The sequence below is a fragment of the Myxine glutinosa genome, chromosome 10 (assembly GCF_964187855.1).
Source record: "Myxine glutinosa chromosome 10, kmMyxGlut1.1, whole genome shotgun sequence".
Lineage (NCBI taxonomy): Eukaryota > Metazoa > Chordata > Myxini > Myxiniformes > Myxinidae > Myxine > Myxine glutinosa.
This window is the reverse complement of record NC_136270.1, coordinates 26,327,655-26,351,409: the sequence shown is the minus strand read 5'-3', so window position 1 is coordinate 26,351,409 and position 23,755 is coordinate 26,327,655. Positions and strand designations below refer to the sequence as shown.

General features: G+C 48.0%; 1 protein-coding gene across 6 annotated transcripts in view; it reads right to left on the bottom strand.

The window, feature by feature from the left end:
- Window positions 1-205: 205 nt before the first annotated feature.
- LOC144894007 (EP300-interacting inhibitor of differentiation 3-like) overlaps window positions 206-23,755 on the bottom strand; it is a 74,872-nt gene continuing 51,322 nt past the window's right edge. For all 6 annotated transcript variants that reach the window (XM_078785472.1, XM_078785473.1, XM_078785469.1 and 3 more), the window contains 4 exons: window positions 22,872-22,963; window positions 22,570-22,618; window positions 4,541-4,623; window positions 206-580 (listed from right to left, as the gene is read on the bottom strand). In XM_078785472.1, the coding sequence (XP_078641598.1) occupies window positions 500-580; window positions 4,541-4,623; window positions 22,570-22,618; window positions 22,872-22,963 (305 nt within the window). In that variant the 3' untranslated portion in view covers window positions 206-499. The remainder of the gene's footprint in view (window positions 581-4,540; window positions 4,624-22,569; window positions 22,619-22,871; window positions 22,964-23,755) is intronic.

Below are 23,755 nucleotides of genomic sequence, written 5' to 3'. Positions count from 1 at the left end.
CGTCCCTGTAATCTGACCTTCCATAACGAATATAATCTCCTCCGGAGGTCTTGAGAACTGAACCCTTGGAGTCGTGTCATTTGAAACCCAGCCGTGTGTCCTTTTCCTTTATTGCCCTAGCGTAGCGCGACTAGTCAACGTTCGAGTATAATCTTGTGCAGACGTGGTCATACCAAAACCGCTCGGTAAATAACATCCAAGCCACGTCTGTAACAGTATCTTTAATACTTACAAGTGTAAAATGATGGATTAACCCGTCATCTTCACACACAAATGGCACAAAATACAATCAAATACTTTGCCTGCAAAGAGAAATACTATGGCAACATTACCTTTACAAATGAACGAAAGACTGGAATGAATTGAGTGCCACAAAATGCCAGGACCCTTTGTTCAATAAATACGACCAAAGAAAAACAGGAAACAAGTAGGAGCAAAACAAACAAACAAAAAAAAAAACATCCATTCTTCAAGATTCATTATGAGTATGGTTGCATTTTTACGGTTGCATCTCAGTTCCTGAGAAGACTGCAGGAACAGGAATCAAAGCTTGATGGATATGGAGTGTATCGATTATCTCCTGAAAAGCAAAACCAGGAAGGGATGAATTATAGTTATTTTACAAGCGCATCAACTTAATCTCTTAAAGTGTAAGTTTTATGATCTTTTATCTTTATGTTCTTTTATGTTCTTAATTTTATGTTCTTTTATCCTTGCGCTTCTTGAAGAAAAAAACAAACTGGCGGGATATTGTAATCGGCTCTGTCCATCATGCTATCTCCTAAACATTTGGGCAGAAATTCACCAAACGTGGTCGTTATGATCACCACATGGCAAAGGTGCAAGAGCAGTATCATTTTTGCCCCCCACCCCCTGGGTCAGAAAGTCAAATACCAAAACATGGAATTACAGGCACATTTTAAACACTTTAATGAAACTTTGTATATGCAATCAACATTGGGGGGTGCATGAAATAGGTAACTATTTTTTTGGATTTGACCACCGGTTCATACTCCAATGGGTGGAGATTTGGGTTCATCAGGGTCAAAACGGCTTAAAAACAGATATATAGCTCAGACCTGGCCAACCGGTTTGTGAAAGACTTGGGGCAAAACCTCTTCCTGGTTAACCCACACAAAGATGAGAATACCTAACTGGGGCTGTTAAAGTATCGAGGACATTAACAATAGAGCATACACACATGCACACACTCACTCATTTTACATTAAAATAACATTAATGTCATTGAGAACATTTACATTGGATTGCACCTGTATGGGCAACATACAAGAGCAAAAATGAGAGCTGGAGATAAGGTGAGGAATGATGTGGAAGTGGTCTGGAGAGGGTGGCACTGATAGAGAGACAACAGAAGCTGCAGGTCTGAGAACAATTGTGCCAGAAGGATTGCGAGAATGAAGAGGGTGGATGGAAGGAGTATGGATGAACTGAGGTTGGAGATTGGTGTGCAGATGAGCTTGACGGAGAGATTGGTGAAATGCTGGCTGAAGTGCGCTGGACACTTGGTGCGGATGGAGGAAGAAAAAATGGCAAAGAGAGGATAGGTTTAGGGAGAGGGAGGAGGAAGAGGTAGACCGTGGCTGAGATGGGAGGATTGTGTGAGGCAATAAGGTAGCGGTTGTTGGAGGGTGGGGAGAGTTGGTTGAGGACAGAGGGAAGTGAGGAGTATCATGGTCAAGGCAGGGCAGAATATTAGTACCATTGGACCTCACCTCTTAAAGGCAAGAGAAGAAGAAGATGAGGTCTTAATTATTTATTTCAAACACTTGCAACAACAATACTTTTTTTTTTCTTTTTTTAAAATACAGAATCGAGGCTTGTGAAAGAGCCAACATTTATCACACAAACAAATCAAACAGACAAACAAAATATATAAAAAGAGGGAGCGGTAGACAAGATGGGGAGAGAAGGGGAAGCACACAAACACAACATTTGAGAGCAGGGACATCGGGAGATGTGTGGGAGGGAGAGGGCTTGGGGGGAGGAGGGCGTGGGAAGAGGGGGGGGGGGGGGGTGGGAAAAGTATAAAACACAAGGACACCAATGACTTCCAGGAAAGAAGTTGGTATTTCAAAAAAGTGGATTTGGGGTGAAATTAGCGGGGGTAGAAAAGATCAAGGTTTTGGATGGGGGAAGATGGGATTTTTATTATTTTTTGTATACAATATCGAGGCTCGTGAAAGAGCTAACATTAATCACACAGAAAGACAAACCAACACATAAAACATATAACATGGGGAGCGGGAGACAAGATGGGGCGAGAGGGGGAAGAACACAAACACAACATCTGAGAGCAGGGACATCGAGAGATCTGTGGGAGGGAGAGGGCTTTGGGGGGGGGGGGGCATGTGAAGGGGGAGGGGGGTGGGAGAGGTATAAAACATATGGACACTGCCAGAACTTCCAGGAAAGAAGTTGGAATTTCAATCAAACAAGGTGGATCTGGGGTGAATTCGTGGGGGTAGAAAAGATCAAGGTTTTGGATGGGGAGAGATAAGAGATGGTGGTGAACAGCTGTTTTAAAGACCTGGAGGGAGGAGTGGGATTGAAGGGAGTGTGGGAGTTTGTTCCAGAGGCGGGAGAAAAGAGGAATGAAAGAGTGAAGGTGAGCAGAGAGCCACGATTTCGGCAGTTTAACCATCAGAGGGTTGCTGGCAGATCTTGTGAAACCTGTAGGAATATTTGGGGGACAAAGCACAGAGAGAGCTGGGGGAGCAAGGCCAGAGAGGAGTCGGTAGAAGACAGAAAGACCACCAACCTGCCTGCGGTGAGTGAGTGAAAGGCCCTCGGAGGGTGGTGAACAGCTGTTTCAAAGACCTGGAGGGAGGAGTGGGATTGAAGAGAGTGAGGGAGTTTGTTCCAGAGGCGGGAGAAAAGAAGAACGAAAGAGTGAAGGTGAATAGAGAGTGTGATTTTGGCAGTTTAACCATAAGAGGGTTGCAGGCAGATCTTGTGCGACCTGCAGGAATATTTGGGGGACAGAGCACAGAGAGAGCTGGGGGAGCAAGGCCGGAGAGGAGTCGGTAGAAGACAGAAAGACCACCAACCTGCCTGCGGTGAGTGAGTGAAAGGCCCTCGGAGTTAGCTTCATCGTAGGAGATTCCAATGATTCTGAACGCTTTGCTTTCAACAGCGTGAAGACGAGCTAGGTGTGAGGCAGGAGCACCAGCCCAGAGGGGAGAACAGTATTCCATTGAGCTGCGGATGAAAGCCTTGTATGTGGTGAGGAGCTCAGGTGTGCCAAGGAAGGACTTCGCACGACGGAGGATGCCCAGTCGGCGACTGGCTTTGGAGGCCAGCTTGGAAATGTGGTTTACCCAGGAAAGATCATGGCAGATAGTGAGACTCAAAAGCTTGAGTGACAGTTATTCCAAACTACTCACTATGAGTGACCCAAGAGCTCATTCTCTTGTTTTATCTACCAGTGGCACCACTGTCAGATCATTGCATTTTGTCAACTAGCACTTTCGTGAGGCTCGATTTTTCGACTGAAAAAAACAAACAAACAAAATCTAAACATTTCCTAAAAGGTGGAGATCAAGCTCGGAATTTTTTCTATTTTCTTTCTTCTATATGCGGCAGACGGTAGGTACACAGGATCTCTGGAGCTCAGCCAGAGTGATCATCGAGTTCTTGGTCACCTCTCTTACCAAGGCCCTTCTCCCCCGATTGCTCAGTTTGGCCAGGCGGCCAGCTCTTGGAAGAGTCCTGGTTGTTCCAAACTTCTTCCATTTAAGAATTGTGGAGGCCACTGTGCTCTTGGGAACCTTCAATGCAGCAGAATTTTTTTTGTAGGCTTCCCTAGATCTGTGCCTCGACACAATCCTGTCTCTGAGCCCTGCCGGCAGTTCCTTCGACCTCATGACTTGGTTTTTGCTCCGACATGCATTGTCAGCTGTGAGACCTTATATAGACAGGTGTGTGCCTTTCCAAATCATGTCCAATCAATTGAATTTACCACAGGTGGACTCCAATCAAGGTGTATAAATATCTCAAAGATGATCAAGAGAAATGGGAGGCACCTGAGCTAAATTTCAAGTGTCATAGCAAAGGGTCTGAATACTTATGTGAATGTGATATTTCAGTTTTTTCTTTTTAATAAACTTGCAAAACTTTCTAAAATCCTGTTTTCTCTTTGTCATTATGGGGTATTGAGTGTAGATTGATGAGGGGAAAAATGAATTTGAACGATTTCAGCATTAGGCTGCAACATAACAAAATGTGAAACAAGTGAAGGGGTCAGAATACTTTCTGAATGCACTCACTGTACATCAGATTCTCAAAACATTGGCCACTGACTTCATTAAACCTCTCAAACATTTCTCACGACACTGGTGCCACTTAATATTCTCTGCCCTTTCGGAATTTCATCGAAAATGACGCCTTTGTAATTTATTTTATAAAAGCACTTAATTCTCCATGAGCCTTGGACTCTCATTTTTGCAAGAAAATTACAATTAGTGTTCAAAACAACTACAGTATTCTTTATTGAAGAATGTAGTCAAAACAAACATTTTACCTTCCATTTCTGCATGGACAATGATGTGATCATCTGTTTGTTGCCCGAATGATCCATCCTCTCATGGTGCAGCGGAACCAATCCTGTATCACATTGACACAAGCTATTAGTGCAGAGAAGCCGGAGCCATATATTGGGTTATTCACAAACACAGGTTTCCTGCAACTACGGCAGCGCAACGCCCCGCTAGGAGTTTACAACAATAATTTGACAATTATCTTGATCGGAGTGCATATGGACTGGGAGAATACTGCTGAAAGTGAAAACTGGTTATTATCATATTGTGTGCTTGTGCTTGTGAAAGGACCGGGGGAGGGGGGAGGGGCGGATGCTCCATGAGGAACTTGATTAAGGTAAGCAGTCAATTAAAAAAAATTATACATATATATATATATATATATATATATATATATATATATATATATATATATATATATATATATATATTGTTGCGGATATGGGACTTGGCCTCAATATCCGCTTGTAAATACTCCCCTATTTCCCCAATACTCCCCAACTATCCCCAATCCCCCATTCCCTAGTCCCATTGCCTGTAAATAACACTCTGTAGAACCGACCTTCCCCTTTTTCCCCCATTAAATGTCGTGCCCAGGTCCACCGCATCTCACGTAGACAACTTTCGGACATCTTGCTAGTTATTCTTAGTCTATGTCAGTTAAGGACTCGTTTCCATTAATTCTGACTCTTCGTTGCACCAGAATGTGATTATATGGCACCAGTAGTGAGTTTAGGACCTTCCCATACCTCCTCCCATCTTCTTCCCCAAACAACAACTACAACAACAACTACAACAACAACTACAACAACTACAACAACGCGCGCGGGGAGTGTGCGTCCTCACTCCGGCTCGGTTAGCCGCCATTACCCATGCGCTCCACGGGGTTACCACGAAGGGGCTGGCTGTCAGCTCCTCGTCAAGGGCGGAGCCTGGTAACCCCCCCGCACCCAATAAGAAGGGCGGACCGATTCCATCTGGGGCGGAGCTAACGAGCCGAGGGCGTGTCACTCCCCGCCGGATATACGCAGCGACTTACCGGATGTGACGAGAGATGCGCCCCCAGCTTGGAAAAAGAGAAGTCACTACCTCCGAGCGCTGAGAGACCTCCTGCATCTTTTGGGCCGCGCTATCCTGTCCCTGAGCACAAGGTGCACCTTGTGCTGGCCATCGAATACCCGCTTTCCTTGCCATCAATCCCCGTGTGAGTCAGTTTTTGTCCTGTTTATCTGTGGTCTGTCGGGAATAAGATAAGTGTGTCTAAGTGCCTGCCTTTCTATGCTGTCCCTCTTGTAGTTGTAATCTGACCTTCCGCCCTAATATAACCTCCTCCGGAGGTCTTGAGAACTGAACCCTTGGTGTCGTGTCATTTTAATCCAGCCGTGTGTCCTTTCCTCAATTGATCTAGCGTAGCGCGATTAGTCAACGTTCGGGTGGAATCGGGTAAGTTTGTTAGGTCGCGGTCACCAACCGCTCGGTCTATAACATCTAGCCGCGATCAATAACAATTGGTGTCGAGGAGTGAGATTGGACCCGGAGCGCGTTTACGCGCTCGAAATTATAAAGGCGAAATTTGATTGTGTTTTACAAAATATAAAAACCCGAATTTTGAAAGTCGCGCTATGGCAGACCAAGTCGGCTGGGGTCCGGTAGTGGAGAGTGAGGCAGGGTCGGTCCAGGACCAAATTGAGGGACGCGAGGAGAGCGAAGCAGCGAGGGTAGCAGACGCACAAAATGGCGCCTCGCTGGTCACCGCGCCCGCGACCGTGGCAGCGCCCCTGGTGGATTCGAACCTTTTCCTCCTGCAAATGAGGGCCTTTATGGAACAAATGGGAGACCAAATTGGAGGTTTGGGGAGCCGGATGGATGCTCAGAGTGAGCAAATGAGGGCTGATAGTGAGCGATTGGAGGGCCAAATGGGGGTAATGAGGGACGAAGCGAGGGGTACCGGTGAGGGGTTAGACAATAATTTTAAGGGATTAGATGAGAAATTTGGGAAATTAGACAGTAGATTAGGGGAAATACAGGAGGGGTTAAAGTGGGTAGAAAACAGAATGGCCGCTCAAGAGAATCAAATGGAAGGGATGCAAAAAGGGTTAGAGGGGTTAGAAAACACCATGGAAGGCAAATTGAGGGACATGAGGGACCAAGCGGAAAGGGAAGTTAAACAAATGGGGCAGCAGATAGAGGGGGTCAGAATGGGGGTAGAAACCAAACTGGATGCTCACAGGGAGGAAATGGAGCAGATGAGGGTGGCATCTGGGCAGGAGATGCAAGTGATGGGAGAGGAGATCAGAAGAGGAGTGAGTGAGGAGGTCGGAGGAGTGCGCGAGGAGGTGAGGCACTGTAAGGAGCACATGGAGAAGGAGGTGAGAAAGGGGACTGTAAAGTTACAAGGGGGCATAGAGGACCTGACGCAGGAGGTGGAGCAGCTGACGGTGGGACAGACGGAGTTAGTGGAGCAGGTTCAAAGGAACACTGCGGGATTAGGAGGTTTAAAAGCGACACAGAAAGAACTAAAAGATGACTTGGTAGCGACGAAGAGGGAATGTCAGATGGTACGTGAGGGACTGACAACGAGGCTGGACGAGGTGATAGAGGTAATGGAGACGAAGGACCGGCAGGTGAGGACGCACATGGAAACGGTCAAGGTAGCCTTGGAGGACGAGCTTGAGGAGACGTACCGGGGAATAAAAGAGGTGAAGCAGAAATTAGAAGAAGTGGAAGAAGGGATGAGCGAAATTAAGAAGCGACGGAGAGGGGATAAGAAGGAGATAAAGGAGGAAGTAAAAGAATTGGTCCAAAGTCTGTGTTTGGATCGTGATGATGTGCTCATTAACTGGATGAGGGATTCGCAGGTGATGGAGGAGAAGCGAAGAGGAAGAGGACCCGGTGTAAGTGGTGACCAATATGGTCGTGCGTATGATGCGCCAGGTGATTTAAGAAGCTTGGGGGTCGAGATGGACCCGGGTGTTCGTGAGAGGCCGTTGGTGAAGTGTGCGACAGGTCTGGTGTGCGAAAAAGGAGGTGTGCGAGAAAGTCCGACTCTGGGGTGTGTGAGGAAAAAGTGCGTGCCAAGGAGTGAGGGTGCTGGCGAGAGCGAGTCGGTCGTAGCGCGTGTGCGAGGGAGCACATGGAAGCGCGGTGTGGTAAGTGTTACAGAGGGTGTGACGGGAGAGTGTGCGCAAGGGTGTGCGCGAGAAAGGTGTGTGATGGACAGGTGCATGGGGAAAGAGTGCGCTGTCAAAGGCAAGGAAGAATGCACACCTGTGGTGAGTGTTACAGAGGGTGTGACGGGAGAGTGTGCGCAAGGGTGTGCGCGAGAGAGGTGTGTAACGGACAGGTGCATGAGGAAAGAGTGCGCTGTCGGGAGTAAGGGCGAGTGCGTTGTCAAGAGTGGTGGTGAGAGGAGTAAGAGTGACACGGAGCGTGAGTTGGTTGTGACAGGTGAGAAAGGAAGCACACCTGGAATGGTAGAGCGTGAGTGGGAATGCACGCTGGAATTGGTAGTGAGGCACGTGGTTGGGTGTGCGAATGAGAGCACACCTGTGATTGTCACAGAGGAGGGGGCGCGAAGAGGTGTGTTGGTGAGGTGTGCGACCAACGAATGTGTGCCAAAGTGTTCGGGGGTCAGGTGTGTGACCAAGTCTGTGAGTGGAATGAGAGTACCTGGGTGTGTAAGGAAAGGTACGACGAGGAGCATGGAGACGGCTGGATGTGTGAGCAAGGAACGGGCTGCGGGGTGTAAGAATCCAGGTGAAGCATCGACGGTAACCAGGTTAGAGGTTAGGTCGACTTTTAGCCGAAGCGGGCCCTCGGTGCGTGCTGGGCCTCGCGTGGAACGGCCGCGTCCGTGCTCCACTAGGCGGAGCGGGCAGCCCGATAGAAAGGGTCGTCATGGCGACCACTTTTTGTTGAGGCATTCCGGCAGGTCGAGATCGAGCCATGGGATGGCTCCGTGCCGAGATGGTGCGTGGGATCTCGGCCCGGGTAAACCTCCTTCCCTGCACCGAATGCGGGACGTATCCAGCCGCTGGCACAGAACAACCCGCATTCATGGCTTGGCTTTACGAAGCCGGGCTTTGGACGGGAATTGGCGCACCGAGAGGCATTAGTGAGTAGACTGGGTGATGAGGTTAGTGTTTTGGCCCCGAAATTAGAGAAAAACAAAATTTGATGATTGGCAAAGGATTGGCAGTAGTGATTGGCAGATGATGGGCAGTGATTGGCAAATTTTTGATTTGTTGAAATTTGATGTGCAAAATTGGAAGTGAGCGATGGGCCCGGTGGGTAAGGGTGGCATCCCTGCCACCCTTCCCATGGGGGCAAAGGAGCAATAGATTATGGGGTGTATGGCAGTGAAAACTAGCCCGGGTGGGTTAGGTTATATTGATAGGGCCCTAGAAGATGACATTAGGTAACGTTAAGTTTAGTTAGTGACTGATACCTGTAGTGGGGACGCAGGTAGTTTAGTGTGGATGATAATGACGAGGGAGCGCAATAGTTTAAAGGGACGACTGGGAAGCGCAAGTTTTAGAAGGGAGTAGTTAGCTGAGATGATGCCGTGTGTGTGAGAATGGAACAGGTGTGATTGCACAGGTGTGCAACTGGACAGGTGTGTGGAGCAGTGTGTGAGTAATGAGTGTTGTGGATCAGCGCGAATGCGCTTGGGGAGAGAAGGGTGCAGGTGGCACCAGGTGTGAGAGCACAGGTGTGCAAGTACAGGTGTGTGGAGAGAGTTGGAGTAAGTGGTACGGAGTGGTGTGCATGGTGCGAAGGTGTGGATGGGGGAAGAGTGGACCCCTTTCACGAGTACCCGGGGCGGGTAGTGTAAGTGTTAGGTAGAGGGTATAGGTAAATTGTGGTTGGATATTGGCATTTGTGGTGCGGTTGCAGAATGGTATTGTGGATGGGTGCATTAGTGTTGTGGAAATGGCTGGGCGTGTAGCCTGTTAGTGTGTGTAGTTGGTTGGGCACTCCACCACTGTGAGGATGTCGGCCAGGTGAGGCCGCAGGTGGGCTCTGGGAGCCGGTAGTTGTGAGTGGGTGCCTGAGGATCCCGGGTATGGATCGGGTAGCCCAGTGCCAGAGAGGGCACCGAGTGGGGAGAGTGCCAGAGGGCCTTCCCCAGGTAGTTAGGTTAGGGTAAGGAGCAGGTAAGCTCGGAGGCAACTGCAGTGGTGGGGGTGTGCAGGTGGGTAGACCCGCTGGAAGAGGTACACGTCGCGGCCCAGAAATTGTGCGAGGGCACCGGGAGATGAATCGGGGGAGTGAGACCCCAAATTGAAAAGCACCACAGTTTGCTCAATGGGAATTGGTTTTTAGAACCCATAGTGTAAGAGGGCCAATGGTTTGGCCGGAGAAAGACCCCGGGTAGTGTAAAGTTGTTAAAGTCATTTAGGAAATAGTTAGGATTAATGAACCTGTCGCACCATACGCAGCCACTTACCTGTGGTGATGACGACTCCACACCTGTGTTTTCTTTGTTTTGTGTTGCAGGAAGTAAGGATTGCTGTTGGATTTGTGAGACGCATCACGACGTGGATGAGACATTGGGGTGATTCCATCTCTCCCTCCCTAGGAGGGACTGATGATGAATTGGTGATAGCAAATTATGATGTTGAGTTGGAGATGGCAAATTTTGATGAGAGTTGAAAATGGCAAATTTGATTGGTTAGGAGGGAGAGAAGACGAATTTGGTTTATGGGAGGAACGGGGAAGACAGTAGGGACGTTTGTTGATTTGTAAAATAGATGTTTATGGGTAGTGTTGTGTTGTGTGGATACAGTAAGGGGTAAGGGAGGGGCCATGTAGGTTACCTGGTGGGGGGGGGGGGGGGGGGAGCGTACGGTAGGAACGTACCTGTCTCACCTGGTTCCCATGTGCCCCTAGTGTGCATTACCTAATGTTGCGTGCACTTTTGCGCCCTTACCACCTTACTCACTTGTCTTCTTCTTTTGTCTCCCACCTCCGAGGATCTGGCTTTGGGGTAGAGAGAGAGGAGAGAGAGGTGCTGGCTACGCAGTTGTGGGCCTGCACTTTCGCTGCTTGCTGCCTGGATCGATACACCATATGGACCGCAATGTTTGTGGCCACCCACAATGGACCGCAGTTCTTTTGCGGCCAAGCACCACCCATTGATGGACCTCTGGGTCAACGTGGCACCTATGCCAAACAGGTGAACCACTTATAGTTGGCCCCCTGACGGCCACAATACAGAAATGGACGCGGTTGGCGCCTTTCTTTATTTTTGAAGGAAGTAAGAAGGCCAAGTGCACCACAGGAAGGCAAGACCAGCGGCAGAACATCGGCCGGCTGCGACACCACACCATGATTACTAAACATTTTATTGGTGCACCGATTGGTGCTGGGGTGGTGCTTTTGGTGCTTGGATGGGGTGCTCTGCACATTATTAAAGGCCGTAAGGCCACAGAGCACTCGTGGGTTGGTGTATCGATATGCTGGCATGCGTGCTCTTCTATGCATAACATCTGCATGTGTTCCTCCAAAAACAGGTCCTGGATCGTAGTGTAAATATCAGCGTAGTCTTGTGTAAATAATGCTCCCTACCGGCTGTATGTTTAGTTTGCGAATTCTTTCCGCGATTCGGTTATCCTGTGGGTGTGTTTCTGAGAGGAGAAGGGTGCAACGTCGCAGGGGGACATATTTACTCATTTGTGAATATCTGTAAAACTGTCGCACTCAGGGTAGAGTTAATAGTAGAGGGAACTACATCTGAGTGCCACACTAAAATAGGTAAAAATTTATCGGGTCGGGACGCCCCGAGGGTAGAGAAGGGTGCAATGTTGCGGATATGGGACTTGGCCTCAATATCCGCTTGTAAATACTCCCCTATTTCCCCAATACTCCCCAACTATCCCCAATCCCCCATTCCCTAGTCCCATTGCCTGTAAATAACACTCTGTAGAACCGACCTTCCCCTTTTTCCCCCATTAAATGTCGTGCCCAGGTCCACCGCATCTCACGTAGACAACTTTCGGACATCTTGCTAGTTATTCTTAGTCTATGTCAGTTAAGGACTCGTTTCCATTAATTCTGACTCTTCGTTGCACCAGAATGTGATTATATGGCACCAGTAGTGAGTTTAGGACCTTCCCATACCTCCTCCCATCTTCTTCCCCAAACAACAACTACAACAACAACTACAACAACAACTACAACAACAACTACAACAACTACAACAACGGCGCGCGCGGGGAGTGTGCGTCCTCACTCTGGCTCGGTTAGCCGCCATTACCCATGCGCTCCACGGGGTTACCACGAAGGGGCTGGCTGTCAGCTCCTCGTCAAGGGCGGAGCCTGGTAACCCCCCCGCACCCAATAAGAAGGGCGGACCGATTCCATCTGGGGCGGAGCTAACGAGCCGAGGGCGTGTCACTCCCCGCCGGATATACGCAGCGACTTACCGGATGTGACGAGAGATGCGCCCCCAGCTTGGAAAAAGAGAAGTCACTACCGCCGAGCGCTGAGAGACCTCCTGCATCTTTTGGGCCGCGCTATCCTGTCCCTGAGCACAAGGTGCACCTTGTGCTGGCCATCGAATACCCGCTTTCCTTGCCATCAATCCCCGTGTGAGTCAGTTTTTGTCCTGTTTATCTGTGGTCTGTCGGGAATAAGATAAGTGTGTCTAAGTGCCTGCCTTTCTATGCTGTCCCTCTTGTAGTTGTAATCTGACCTTCCGCCCAAATATAACCTCCTCCGGAGGTCTTGAGAACTGAACCCTTGGTGTCGTGTCATTTTAATCCAGCCGTGTGTCCTTTCCTCAATTGATCTAGCGTAGCGCGATTAGTCAACGTTCGGGTGGAATCGGGTAAGTTTGTTAGGTCGCGGTCACCAACCGCTCGGTCTATAACATCTAGCCGCGATCAATAACAATATATATATATATATATATATATATATATATATATATATATATATATATATATATATATATATATATGATATTGTTGCGGTTTTAGAACCCACACTTTTGTAAATAAATAATCACTTGTAAATATGACATTAACGGTTAAAGGTTGCACCCCGAGTTAGTCCACAAGCAACACGTAGGCCACCATAGGAACTCAGTTATTTCATTATTATGTGTTTTAGATAAGGCCGTGTTTCCAATCGTTGAATCTGCGTTGCGTCAATCAAATAAGGAGTAGGCCCTTTCATCCATTTTGCAACCTCCCTCTCCAAGCAACGCCATTACACGCCTCTGCCAGCAGCGGCAGCCTTCGCTGCGGCCCGTGAGCTCGCTCAAACGACGCCATAAGCCATGCAGTTAGGCCCGAGGAAAAAGGGGGCGGAACGCCAAGAACAAGGGGTGGCCTGTCAACCAGCCGTCAAAGGCGTGGCCGGTAAGCCCTCACCAGCCAACCAGGGCTGAGGGAATATCACAGGTGGGCGTGGCTTTATGAAGCGCGGAGTGATCTTGGCTCGCATGATATAAGCGCGAACGCAAAGCCCTTTCACGGACTTATTTCGGAAGACTTACGCGGTGTTGGAGGCGCGCACATTTGCAATGAACTTGTACGGACGTGTTGGAGGCGCGCGCATTGAAAGGACTTTGAGAGGGAGAGCGTTTGGCGCGAACGTACAGTTATTACGTACGAAGCATCCCAGTCCCCCCGCTATATGTAAGGTCCGGTCGCGTTCCAACGATACGCAGAGCTGCCTGCCGGGTTTTCGCCCGCTGAACCGGAGCCTGAACTGGAGCCTGGACCCCATTGCCTGGACGATCTACCTGGACCTTCCACCCTACCAGCTACAATCCCCGTGTGAGTGTGTATGTTTGTCTGGGGTCATAACTTAAGACTGTTTTTAAGACTGCCCTGTGTCCTGCTTCTTCTTCTTCCTCTCTTGTACATTCTTTCCTTTCCTTTTCGTTTTGTTTTGTAATAAATTCACCTGTTCTTTCTGGTTTCGTCTTAATCCCTTCGCTTTCGTCTTTTCTCAATTGAGTACCTGTGGCACGATTAGGAACCGCTACAATCGGGTCTAGTCATTTGTTAATAGCTCGGATCGCGGATTGCTATCCGCTCGGCATTTTCCATCACATCCGTGGTTCGAGCGGGAGTTATTTCCCTGCTTTACGGTCGGGTTAGTAAGTAGGTATTTGGGACTACTTTGACCAATGACCCTAGCTAATACCGACCGGAAGGAGCGTTATAACTTTGAAGGACTCGGGACGGCCAGCTAAAAAGACAAGGGGATTAACCCCCCCTTGATAAGGGGAGAGCCGACCCCCGAGATCCGTAGCAATTGGTGTCTGGGAGTGGGATTTGAAGCCCGAACCAAATTTTTTATCATCTGGACAAATTTGGTCAAAATTTCGAGCGGCCGAAATTTTATACAAGATCTAAATTAAATCGTGCCATGGATAAATCAAGGCGATCGGATGCCAGTGGGGGAAAATGAGGAGCCAGAGGAAGGGTTAGAGTCAACCCAGGACCCCAGGGAAGAAGTGGGAGAGATGGAGGAGGAAAACGAAGAAGGTGTGGTAGCGGGGGTTGCAGGCGCGCAAAATGGCGGCGGAGGCCGAGCCCGCGGTGGCGGCTGGGGCCGCTGTGCAAATGGGGTTTGACCTCAGATTATTCCTGACCCAACTGTGTGCCAAAATGGATAGAATGGGGGAGCAAATGGGCAACCAAATTGGGGGATTGAGTAAGGAGATGGGAGAAATGAGGGCCAATAGTGAGCAATTGGGAAGTCAAATTGGAGGGTTAGACGTCAAATTAGGGGGATTAGAGAACAAATTAGGGGCCCAATTGGAGGACGTGAGTAGCCAAATGCATGAAGGGATAATGGGGCTGGAAAACAGAATGGCTACCCAGGAGAACCAAATGGAAGGAATGGAGGATGGGTTGACAGGGTTTGGAAACAGAGTGGGTGGCCAGATAGAGCAGATTGGGAGAGACATAGACCGCAGATCGGGCGGAAGGGTTGCGGGGGTACGCGATGAGGTAGCGCGGCTTGAGAAGCGCGGGGAAAGCGAGCCTGAGCAGAGCACAGCCGGGTGGACGGGTATAGAAACCGCGACCCGGGGTATGGGGAAGCCGGCGACCGCAGAATTAGAAAATTTGATTTTATTAGCACCAGCGGTCGTCGAGCTTAACAAGGAAAAAGAAATTAAAAGAGAAGCAATAGTGGAAATTGGGGCGGAAGAGACGGCAGACCTAGAATAGCACTCGTGGAAGGAAGGAATGGAACTTGTGCAAAGTCCATGTTCACATCATGATGCCATACTTGCTAATCCTTATCAAGATTTGCAGGTGCGTGTGGAGAAGAAGATCCCGAAGGTAAGCCAGGCTGTATATGGCGCGAAAAGATTTGGCGCGAAAGGATTTTTCGCGCGCTTGGAATCCAGACGGCACCCGGGCGTTCGTGGAAGGTCCTTTGTGCGCTGTGTAAAAGTGAGATGTACGAGAGGAAATGGCGCGCGTGTGAGACAAAAGTGTGCGCCGGAGCGAGAGTGTGATACCGAGTGCGAGAGCACATCGGAGTGTATGTGTGATGAGTGCGGTACAGAGTCTGCGTTGGAAGAGAGGGGGATGGATGAGAAGAGTGTGCGAGGATGCACACCTGAGTTGGTTGTGGCGAGTGTGCGGGAGAGCACACCAGAGCGTGTTATTGGGTGTGCGACAGGAGATTGCACACCCGTGGGTAGGTGTGCGCTGAGTGGGTGTGCAACAGAGTGCACACCCGTGAGTGTTACGGAGTACGTAACAGAGGAGAGGTGTGTAACAGAGGAGTGTGTGATGATGGGGTGTGCGAGTAGAATGGATGCGCAAGAATGTGCGCGAGAGGAATGCATGGAATGCATGGAGTGTATGGAGATGCCTGGATGTGCGAGTAAGAAAAGGAACGTGTGGTGTGAGCATGCGAGTGGAGCATCGACGCTGACCGGGGCAGCGGTTGGGCCGACGTATAGCCGACGCGAGCTCTCGGGGCGTGGTGCGCTTTGTGTGCTGTGGGGATCGTTGCCGCGTCACTCCTGCAAGGAGCGCCGTGCACGATTCGGGCCGGGCTCCGCCCTGTATGGTCGGTGCCGTGTCGTAGCGGCACGATTCCGGGGGAGAAGGGCCAGGTCGGACCTTTGCCCCCTCGTGGGGGCGGTGTTCTGACCGGGTGAGGTTGGGTCATCGGGCCGGAGACCGGAAGGCTCCGCGCGCCAGGATGGACCCTGGAATCTCGGACCGAGTATGCCTCCTCCCCAGAATCGTAAATGCCGGACGGACCCAACCTACAGGAGACAGACCACCAGGATACATGGCTCGGTTTTTCAAAGCCGAGCTGTGACGAAAATGTATTACGGCGCACCGAGAGGCTCGAGAGTAGTGGACTGATGGAATAGCAACAGTGTTGAGAAATGGTATACGGTGTAGAGGAATGGTGGCTCTACCATCCCTCACATCGTATTCTTTGGGCAGAGGAGCTATAGATCTATGGGGTGGCAGTACAAACTAGCCCGGGAGGGTTAGGATAAATGTATAGGGACCTAGAGATGACCATAGGAGACTTGAGAGTTAAGTTGTGACTTTTGTACCTGTAGTGGGGACGTAGAGTAGAGTAGTTGGTTGATAACGACGAGGGAGTGCTTAGTATAAGGGATGATGGGGCGCACTCGTATTAGAAGGGAGTAGATAGCTTAAATGATGCTGTGTGTGTGAAGAAATTGTGTATGAGCAGGAGCTGGAGGTTTCGCATGAAATGAGGCATTACGTATGAAGTCCTTATAGTGCTGGTTAGCAAATGAGGCAATGCTCGAGAATGATGTGTGTGGAATAAATGGTCTGGAATGAATGGTGTGGAGTAGATGGAGTATGGATTGAGTGGGGTGGAGTGTATGGTGCGAAGGAGTGGATGGGGGAAGGATGGACCCCTTCACGAATACCAGGGGAGGGTAGTTTAAAAGTAGGTAGAGGGAGTAGGTAAATTTGGTTGGATATTGACATCTGTGGTGCTGAAAGTAGCAAAGTATTGCTTGATTGGTGCATGAGTAAAGTGGAATGGCTGGGCGTGTGGCCTGTTAGTGCGTATGGTTGGTTGAGCACGCCACCACTGGTAGTCTCTCGGCCAGGTGAGGCCGCAGATAGGCTCTGGGAGCCAGGTTAGAGTTGAGTAGAGTTCAGCGGGGCCCAAGGATCCTAGGGAGAGGACCCGGGTAGCCCAGTGCCAGAGAGGGCACTGAGGGGGTAAGCGCCAGGGAGGGCCTTCCCCAGTCAGGTAGGTTATGGTAGGGTGAAGGAGCTCGGCAAGCTTGGGTGGCGACGTTCAGTGGCGGAGATGCGCAGGTAAGTAGGACCTGCTAGGGGAGCCACACGACCCAGCCACGAAATTGTGCGAAGGCACAGGGAGAAAAATCGGGGGAGTGAGACCCCAAATTGGAGAATACCACAGACTGGTCAATGGGAATTTGGTTTTTAGAACCACATAGAGTAAAGATGGCCAATGGTTTCGCAGGGCAAGACCCCGGGTAGAGTTAAAGTGTTAATGTCATTTAGAAGGATAGATAGGAGAAAATCTCTTCGCACCATCCGCATCCGCTCACCGAGGTGAAAGACTCCACACCAGATTTTGTAAACGATTTTGGAGAATGAAAGATGCATCTTGACGTGGATTTGACATTGTTGTGATTCCATCTCTTCCTCCTTAGGAGGGATTGGTGACGAATATGGAATTAGAGGGGATGGGAAAGACAAGACGTTAGCAACGAATTGCAAATTGTGTAAATACAGGTAAGGGCAAGGGTAGGGTAGGTGACATGGGGGGTGACGTACGCTAGGGACGAGCTTTCTCAGCTCGCTCTCCCGCGCCCTTCATATCGCATTACTTTGTTTTGATGTGTACCCTTGCGCCCTTGCCCCGCTAATCTGCTTGTCCTTCCTTCCCCACTCATGGACCATGTTCTTTTGTGCCCGAGGGGAGTGTGCAGGTGCCGCAGTTGTGCGCCCGCACCCTTGCTGCCTCCTGCCTGCACTGATGCACCATATGGACCACACGTTCTGTGGCCTGGCACCACATATGGACCACACGTTCTGTGGCCTGGCACCACATATGGACCACACGTTCTGTGGCCTGGCACCTCTGCTGGGACCGACCGTTGTTGCCAGCGGTGTCTGGTTTGCGGACCACTGTTTTATGTGGCATCCATGCCCAGCAGTGGACCACCTGAGTTGGCCCTGCTGGCCATACAAATAATAAAAAGCGGACGCGGTGTGTGCCCTTTTATTAATAAATAGTAACATCAAGCAAGAAGATCAAGGCACGATACATCGGCCCAGCAGAGAAGCAAGAAGACATCAGACATCAGACATCCTTTATTATTTCTGAAATGTTTTTTATGTGCATTTAGGTGATGGTGCTTCTTTGGTGCTCTTTGTGCTTTTATGGTGCTTTTGGTGCATTTTGTTTATTATGGTGCATTTTATTGGGTACATATGGCGTATGGTGTATCGGTGCAGTGCATGGCAATGGCATTTTCCTGTTTTCAAACATCTCTTCTTTTCCCACAAAAGTCAGGTCCTGGGTTGCAGTTTGTAAATATAATTAGTGTTTTGTAAATAATGCTCCCCACCAGTTAAATGTGTAGTTTGAAGACCATTCTGTAATTCGGTGAATTGTGGGTGTGAGTCAGTTAGATATGATGCAACGCAGTAGGTGGGACATATTTAGTATTAAAACTGTCGCACTCAGGGTGAGGTTAAAAGTAGAGGGTAACCACACCTAAGTGTCACATTAATTTAAAAGATAGTTCCTTTTGTTTCGGCTCGGAACGAGCCTGGAAAAAGGGAGGGTGCAGTGTTGCGGTTTTAGAACCCACACTTTTGTAAATAAATAATCACTTGTAAATATGACATTAAAGGTTAAAGGTTGCACCCCCAGTTAGTCCACAAGCAACACGTAGGCCACCATAGGAACTCAGTTATTTCATTATTATGTGTTTTAGATAAGGCCGTGTTTCCAATAGTTGAATCTGCGTTGCGTCAATCAAATAAGGAGTAGGCCCTTTCGTCCATTTTGCAACCTCCCTCTCCAAGAAACGCCATTAAGCGCCTCTGCCAGCAGCGGCAGCATTCGCTGCTGCCCATGAGCTCGCTCAAACGACGCCATAAGCCATGCGGTTAGGCCCGAGGAAAAAGGGGGCGGCACGCCAAGAACAAGGTGTGGCCTGTCAACCAGCCGTCAAAGCCGTGGCCGGTAAGCCCTCACCAGCCAACCAGGGCTGAGGGAATATCACCGGCGGGCGTGGCTTTATGAAGTGCGGAGTGATCTTGGCTCGCATGATATAAGCGCGAACGCAAAGCCCTTTCACGGACTTATTTCGGAGGACTTACGCGGTGTTGGAGGCGCGCACATTTGCAAAGAACTTGCACGGACTTGTTGGAGGCGTGCGCATTGAAAGGACTTTGATAGGGAGAGCGTTTGGCGCGAACGTACAGTTATTACGTACGAAGCATCCCAGTCCCCCCGCTATATGTAAGGGTCCGGTCGCGTTCCAACGATACGCAGAGCTGCCTGGCGGGTTTTCGCCCGTTGAACCGGAGCCTGGACTGGAGCCTCAACTGGAGCCTGGACCCCATCGCCTGGACCATCTACCTGGACCTTCCACCCTACCAGCTACAATCCCCGTGTGAGTGTGTATGTTTGTCTGGGGTCATAAGTTAAGACTATTTTTAAGACTGCACTGTGTCCTGCTTCTTCTTCTTCCTTTCTTGTACATTCTTTCCTTTCCTCTTCTTTTTGTTTTGTAATAAATTCATCTGTTCTTTCTGGTTTCGTCTTAATCCCTTCGCTTTCGTCTTTTCTCAATTGAGTACCTGTGGCACGGTTAGGAACCACTACAATCGAGTCTAGTCATTTGTTAATAGCTCGGATCGCGGATTGCTATCCGCTCGGCATTTTCCATCACATCCGTGGTTCGAGCGTGAGTTATTTTCCTGCTTTACGGTCGGGTTAGTAAGTAGGTATTTTGGACTACTTTGACCAATGACCCTAGCTAATACCGACCGGAAGGAGCGTTATAACATCTAAGGACTCGGGACGGCCAGCTAAAGAGACAAGGGGATTAACCCCCCCTTGATAAGGGGAGAGCCGACCCCCGAGATCCGTAACAATATATATATATATATATATATATATATATATACATATATATATATATATATATATATATATATATATATATATATATATATATATACATATATATATATATATATACATATATATACATATATATATATATATATATATATATATATATATATATATATACATATATATACATATATATATATATATATATATATACATATATATACATATATATATATATATATATACATATATACAGTGGAACCTTGACTTACGAGTTTAATTCGTTCCGTGACCGAGCTCGTAACTCAAATTGCTCGTATCTCAAATCAAATTTCCCCATTGAAATGCATTGAAATGCTATTAATCCGTTCCAGCCCGCCAAAAACCACACCAATTTTTTTTAAAATATACAGTATATATAAAAATATCTCGCGCTTTATATTTCACCTGTATGCAGCATACAAGTTGGCAGGATGGCCTGGACTGGAGGTACGCACACTTGACTCTAAAGTCTAAACTGTCCAGCCTGGGTTTGAATCCCGACCCAGCTATAACCTGTTATGGGTGAATCACAGGCAGGGTGATTCATCAATGTGTGTACCGCTAAACTGGGCGCCCCGTTTGCGTCCCATTAGTTGTTGGATGTTAAGGATCTCACCGTGTTTTCCACAAAGAGAAGGCGAGCTATCGCTGGCATTCTGAACAAGTTGTGGCCTGGCATGCTCTTCTCCTCTGTCGTTATCTACGTCCTCCTCGACACCTCGCTCATGTTTTTCGACGATTGCGTGTTTTATATCCAAGCACATCATCCTCTTCTTCTTCTCAGCACTGCACTTGCCACTCACTTTCTTAGGCCCCATGGTTAAAACTAAGAAATTTTCCGAAATAACCAAAATGCGGAAAAAAAAATGCAGCGCTGTACGACAGAGATACGTACTGTACGTGCACGGCAAGATAACCACGTGACCAGAACCCACCTGGCGGCGTGAACTCGAAATAACCAAAATGCGAAAACAAAAATGCAGCGCTATACGACAGAGATACGTACTGTACGTGCACGGCAAGATAACCACGTGACCAGAACCCACCTGGCGGCGTGAACTCGAAATAACCAAAATGCGAAAAAAAAAATGCAGCGCTATACGACAGAGATACGTACTGTACGTGCACGGCAAGATAACCACGTGACCAGAACCCACCTGGCGGCGTGAACTCGAAATAACCAAAATGCAAAAAAAAAAAATGCAGCGCTATACGACAGAGATACGTACTGTACGTGCACGGCAAGATAACCACGTGACCAGAACCCACCTGGCGGCGTGAACTCGAAATAACCAAAATGCGAAAAAAAAAATGCAGCGCTATACGACAGAGATACGTACTGTACGTGCACGGCAAGATAACCACGTGACCGGGTGGCGAAAGCTCGTAACTCGGATCTCGGCTCGCATCTCAAAGCAATAAACCGCCCGAGCGACGGCTCGTATCTCGAAAAACTCGTAAGTTGGGGCACTCGTAAGTCAAGGTTCCACTGTATACATATATATATATATATATATATATATATATTCATTAAGGCTTGTAGTTTATTGTACATTTGCTGTACATAGTACATAAATATATTAATCACACATTGATTGCACTTTTTATTTTCAAAATAATGCATGGTCCTCGGAGTTGTCCGAGTGCCCACGAAGGCCTAGTTAACCATCCTGCAAGAAATTATCATGTTCAACTGGGGAGGAATCAATTATCAAGTGTGTAGCAAGGCTAGAAGTGTTTTGTGAAAACCTCGGCATGGTCTGCAATGTGGGAGATATTCATTGTAGGGAAGATTGGCCAAACGAAAAGGGTATTTATTGCCCAGCTATTAAGAGCATAAGCTAGCAGTTGTCAAATTTAGTATACTGGTACACCCACAGACTCCGGGAGGGGCAGGAAGGGTCATTCCTCTTTGGGGTAAGTAGATTACAGTCGATCTATGGGCGGGTCTCAAGAACATTGGGTGTGTGTTCATTTACCAAGTTTCTTGTGGAGAGATCACCAAGTGGTTTAAGCATTTGAGCAAGCACTCCATTCAAAACCATTAAGGAACGGCTGGCTTGGCAAGCGCTAGCTAGCTGCTTGGTAAAGGAGCACAACCCGAGCTTCTCCCTTTGTTTCGTATGAAACAGCAGGAGCGAGTTTCAAAAGTTCGCTACGAAAAATGCCACGGTAGTGGCAGAAAGGGCCATGTTATTAACCCAACATTTGTGGGTCATATAGAGTACAGTAGCTCTTCGCTCAGTTTTGTAAGTAAATCTTACTTCACGGATGTCGAGATTCCTCCAAATTTCTTCATTTAGTGTTATAAAGAGCATTAGCGACTGTTTAAAAAGCTAAGCTTACGTGTTTGTGGTTTGTAATATTTTTACTTCCTGTAGAAGCCGTTGCTCCCACAGAAACACCATTATAACTATAAGCTATTTATACACGTTATCACTGCAGGAAAAACGCCTTGGGGAAGTGGGACAGACGCATCCTGGGGAGATGCTTAGAAGGAAGTGCCACATGGAGGTTCTGACCGTACAAGGCGGGCTACCCTACAGCCATAGTCACTCAAGGTGGCAATGACGAGGGATGTCAAGCTGTCATCCTTCTCTTGTGGTTTGAAAATCCAGTTATCAGACCTCCAGAGACGTAACGAATTGTCAAGAAAATGTTAGTTGCTAGCAAGGGGCCACAAGCCATGAGGACTATCCTGTATACAACTTTTTGGATGTGTAATTTGTGTGCTACCCTCTGAATGGTAAGATGTCACACTGATAAAAGATAATCCCCCATCAAAATAAGAAATCCATAAAAAGAATGACTTTGCACAGTCACTCATAAACATAAAAGTCCAACTTTTTTGCCAATTGCATACCAATGCGCAGCATCCCTTGTTCACCACATTCAATGCTGACAAGTCCATCCTGAAAATAACAACAAAAACCAGTCTCAAATAAAACGCAACAGTCAAAATAAAATAATTTCTTAAAGGCACACCACCCTCCTCTCTATCCAAATTCTGTTCTGCCAATCTAGATGATTGATGGCAGGGATAACTTTGACAAGGAGCTGCAAAACGTATGGCAGGCAGGAAAAGTAAGATATAGGCATATAAATGCAGTACGATCAAAATGATGTTTAAACATATCAACATTTGTACATGCAATTCCGTCTCACCTTAACAAGAAATGAGAGATGAAACATGTTTTCAATTGTTCGGGAAAAAGAATTTGGATCGATGACGAACTCGTACAGCCCAAGGGGTGCATCTTCCGTGAAAAGGACAATAATCACACAAGATAACTGAATTACAAATAATATCCGTCAAATGGTTTAAGGAGAAGTTTATGCAGCGATCCATTTCCATCAAGCATAAAAATAAGGCAGCTTTTGGTGTATGAAGCAATTCGGAAATGTAACGAACTCGACTATTCATGGCCTAGGCCTCAGAGGTATGCACACTCGACTCTAAGCTGTCTAGCCTGGGTTTGCATCTTGGCCCAGCTATGAACTGTCATCCCGGTGTTTCATCAATGTGTCCCTAATATGGAGGTTAAATTGGGCCTCCCACCTCCCAACATTAGTTGGTGGACGTTAAAGATCCCATAGTGTCCTTCAGGAAGAGTAGGTGAGCTATCTCCGGCACCATTCAAATTCCAAATTTCTGCCCTAAATTCAGTCGTCAGATGTCAGACTTGGCCAGCTGGTTCACGAAAGACTTGGGCCAAGCTTCTTCCCCCAGCCAACCACAATAACGAGGGAAAAATTGTGGATCGTAAATAAGAATGAACCCAATCACTTCATTCAACACACATTTTTGAACCTTAGACAACTGCATGGTAAACATTGGAGTATAGCCCTCAATGTGCAGTATACGTGATTGTCCCATTCTGCATTTGGAATATGGACAGGTTTGCCCACTTGCCGACAACAAGAGCACAATGTGGGTTTCAGAAGAGACAAACGGATTGTTTTAACCACACTCAGTGGTGTAATGGTTAGATCATCCACTCAGTCTAAGACGTTGGAGGTTCGAACCCTGGCCAAATTATAGCAAAAAC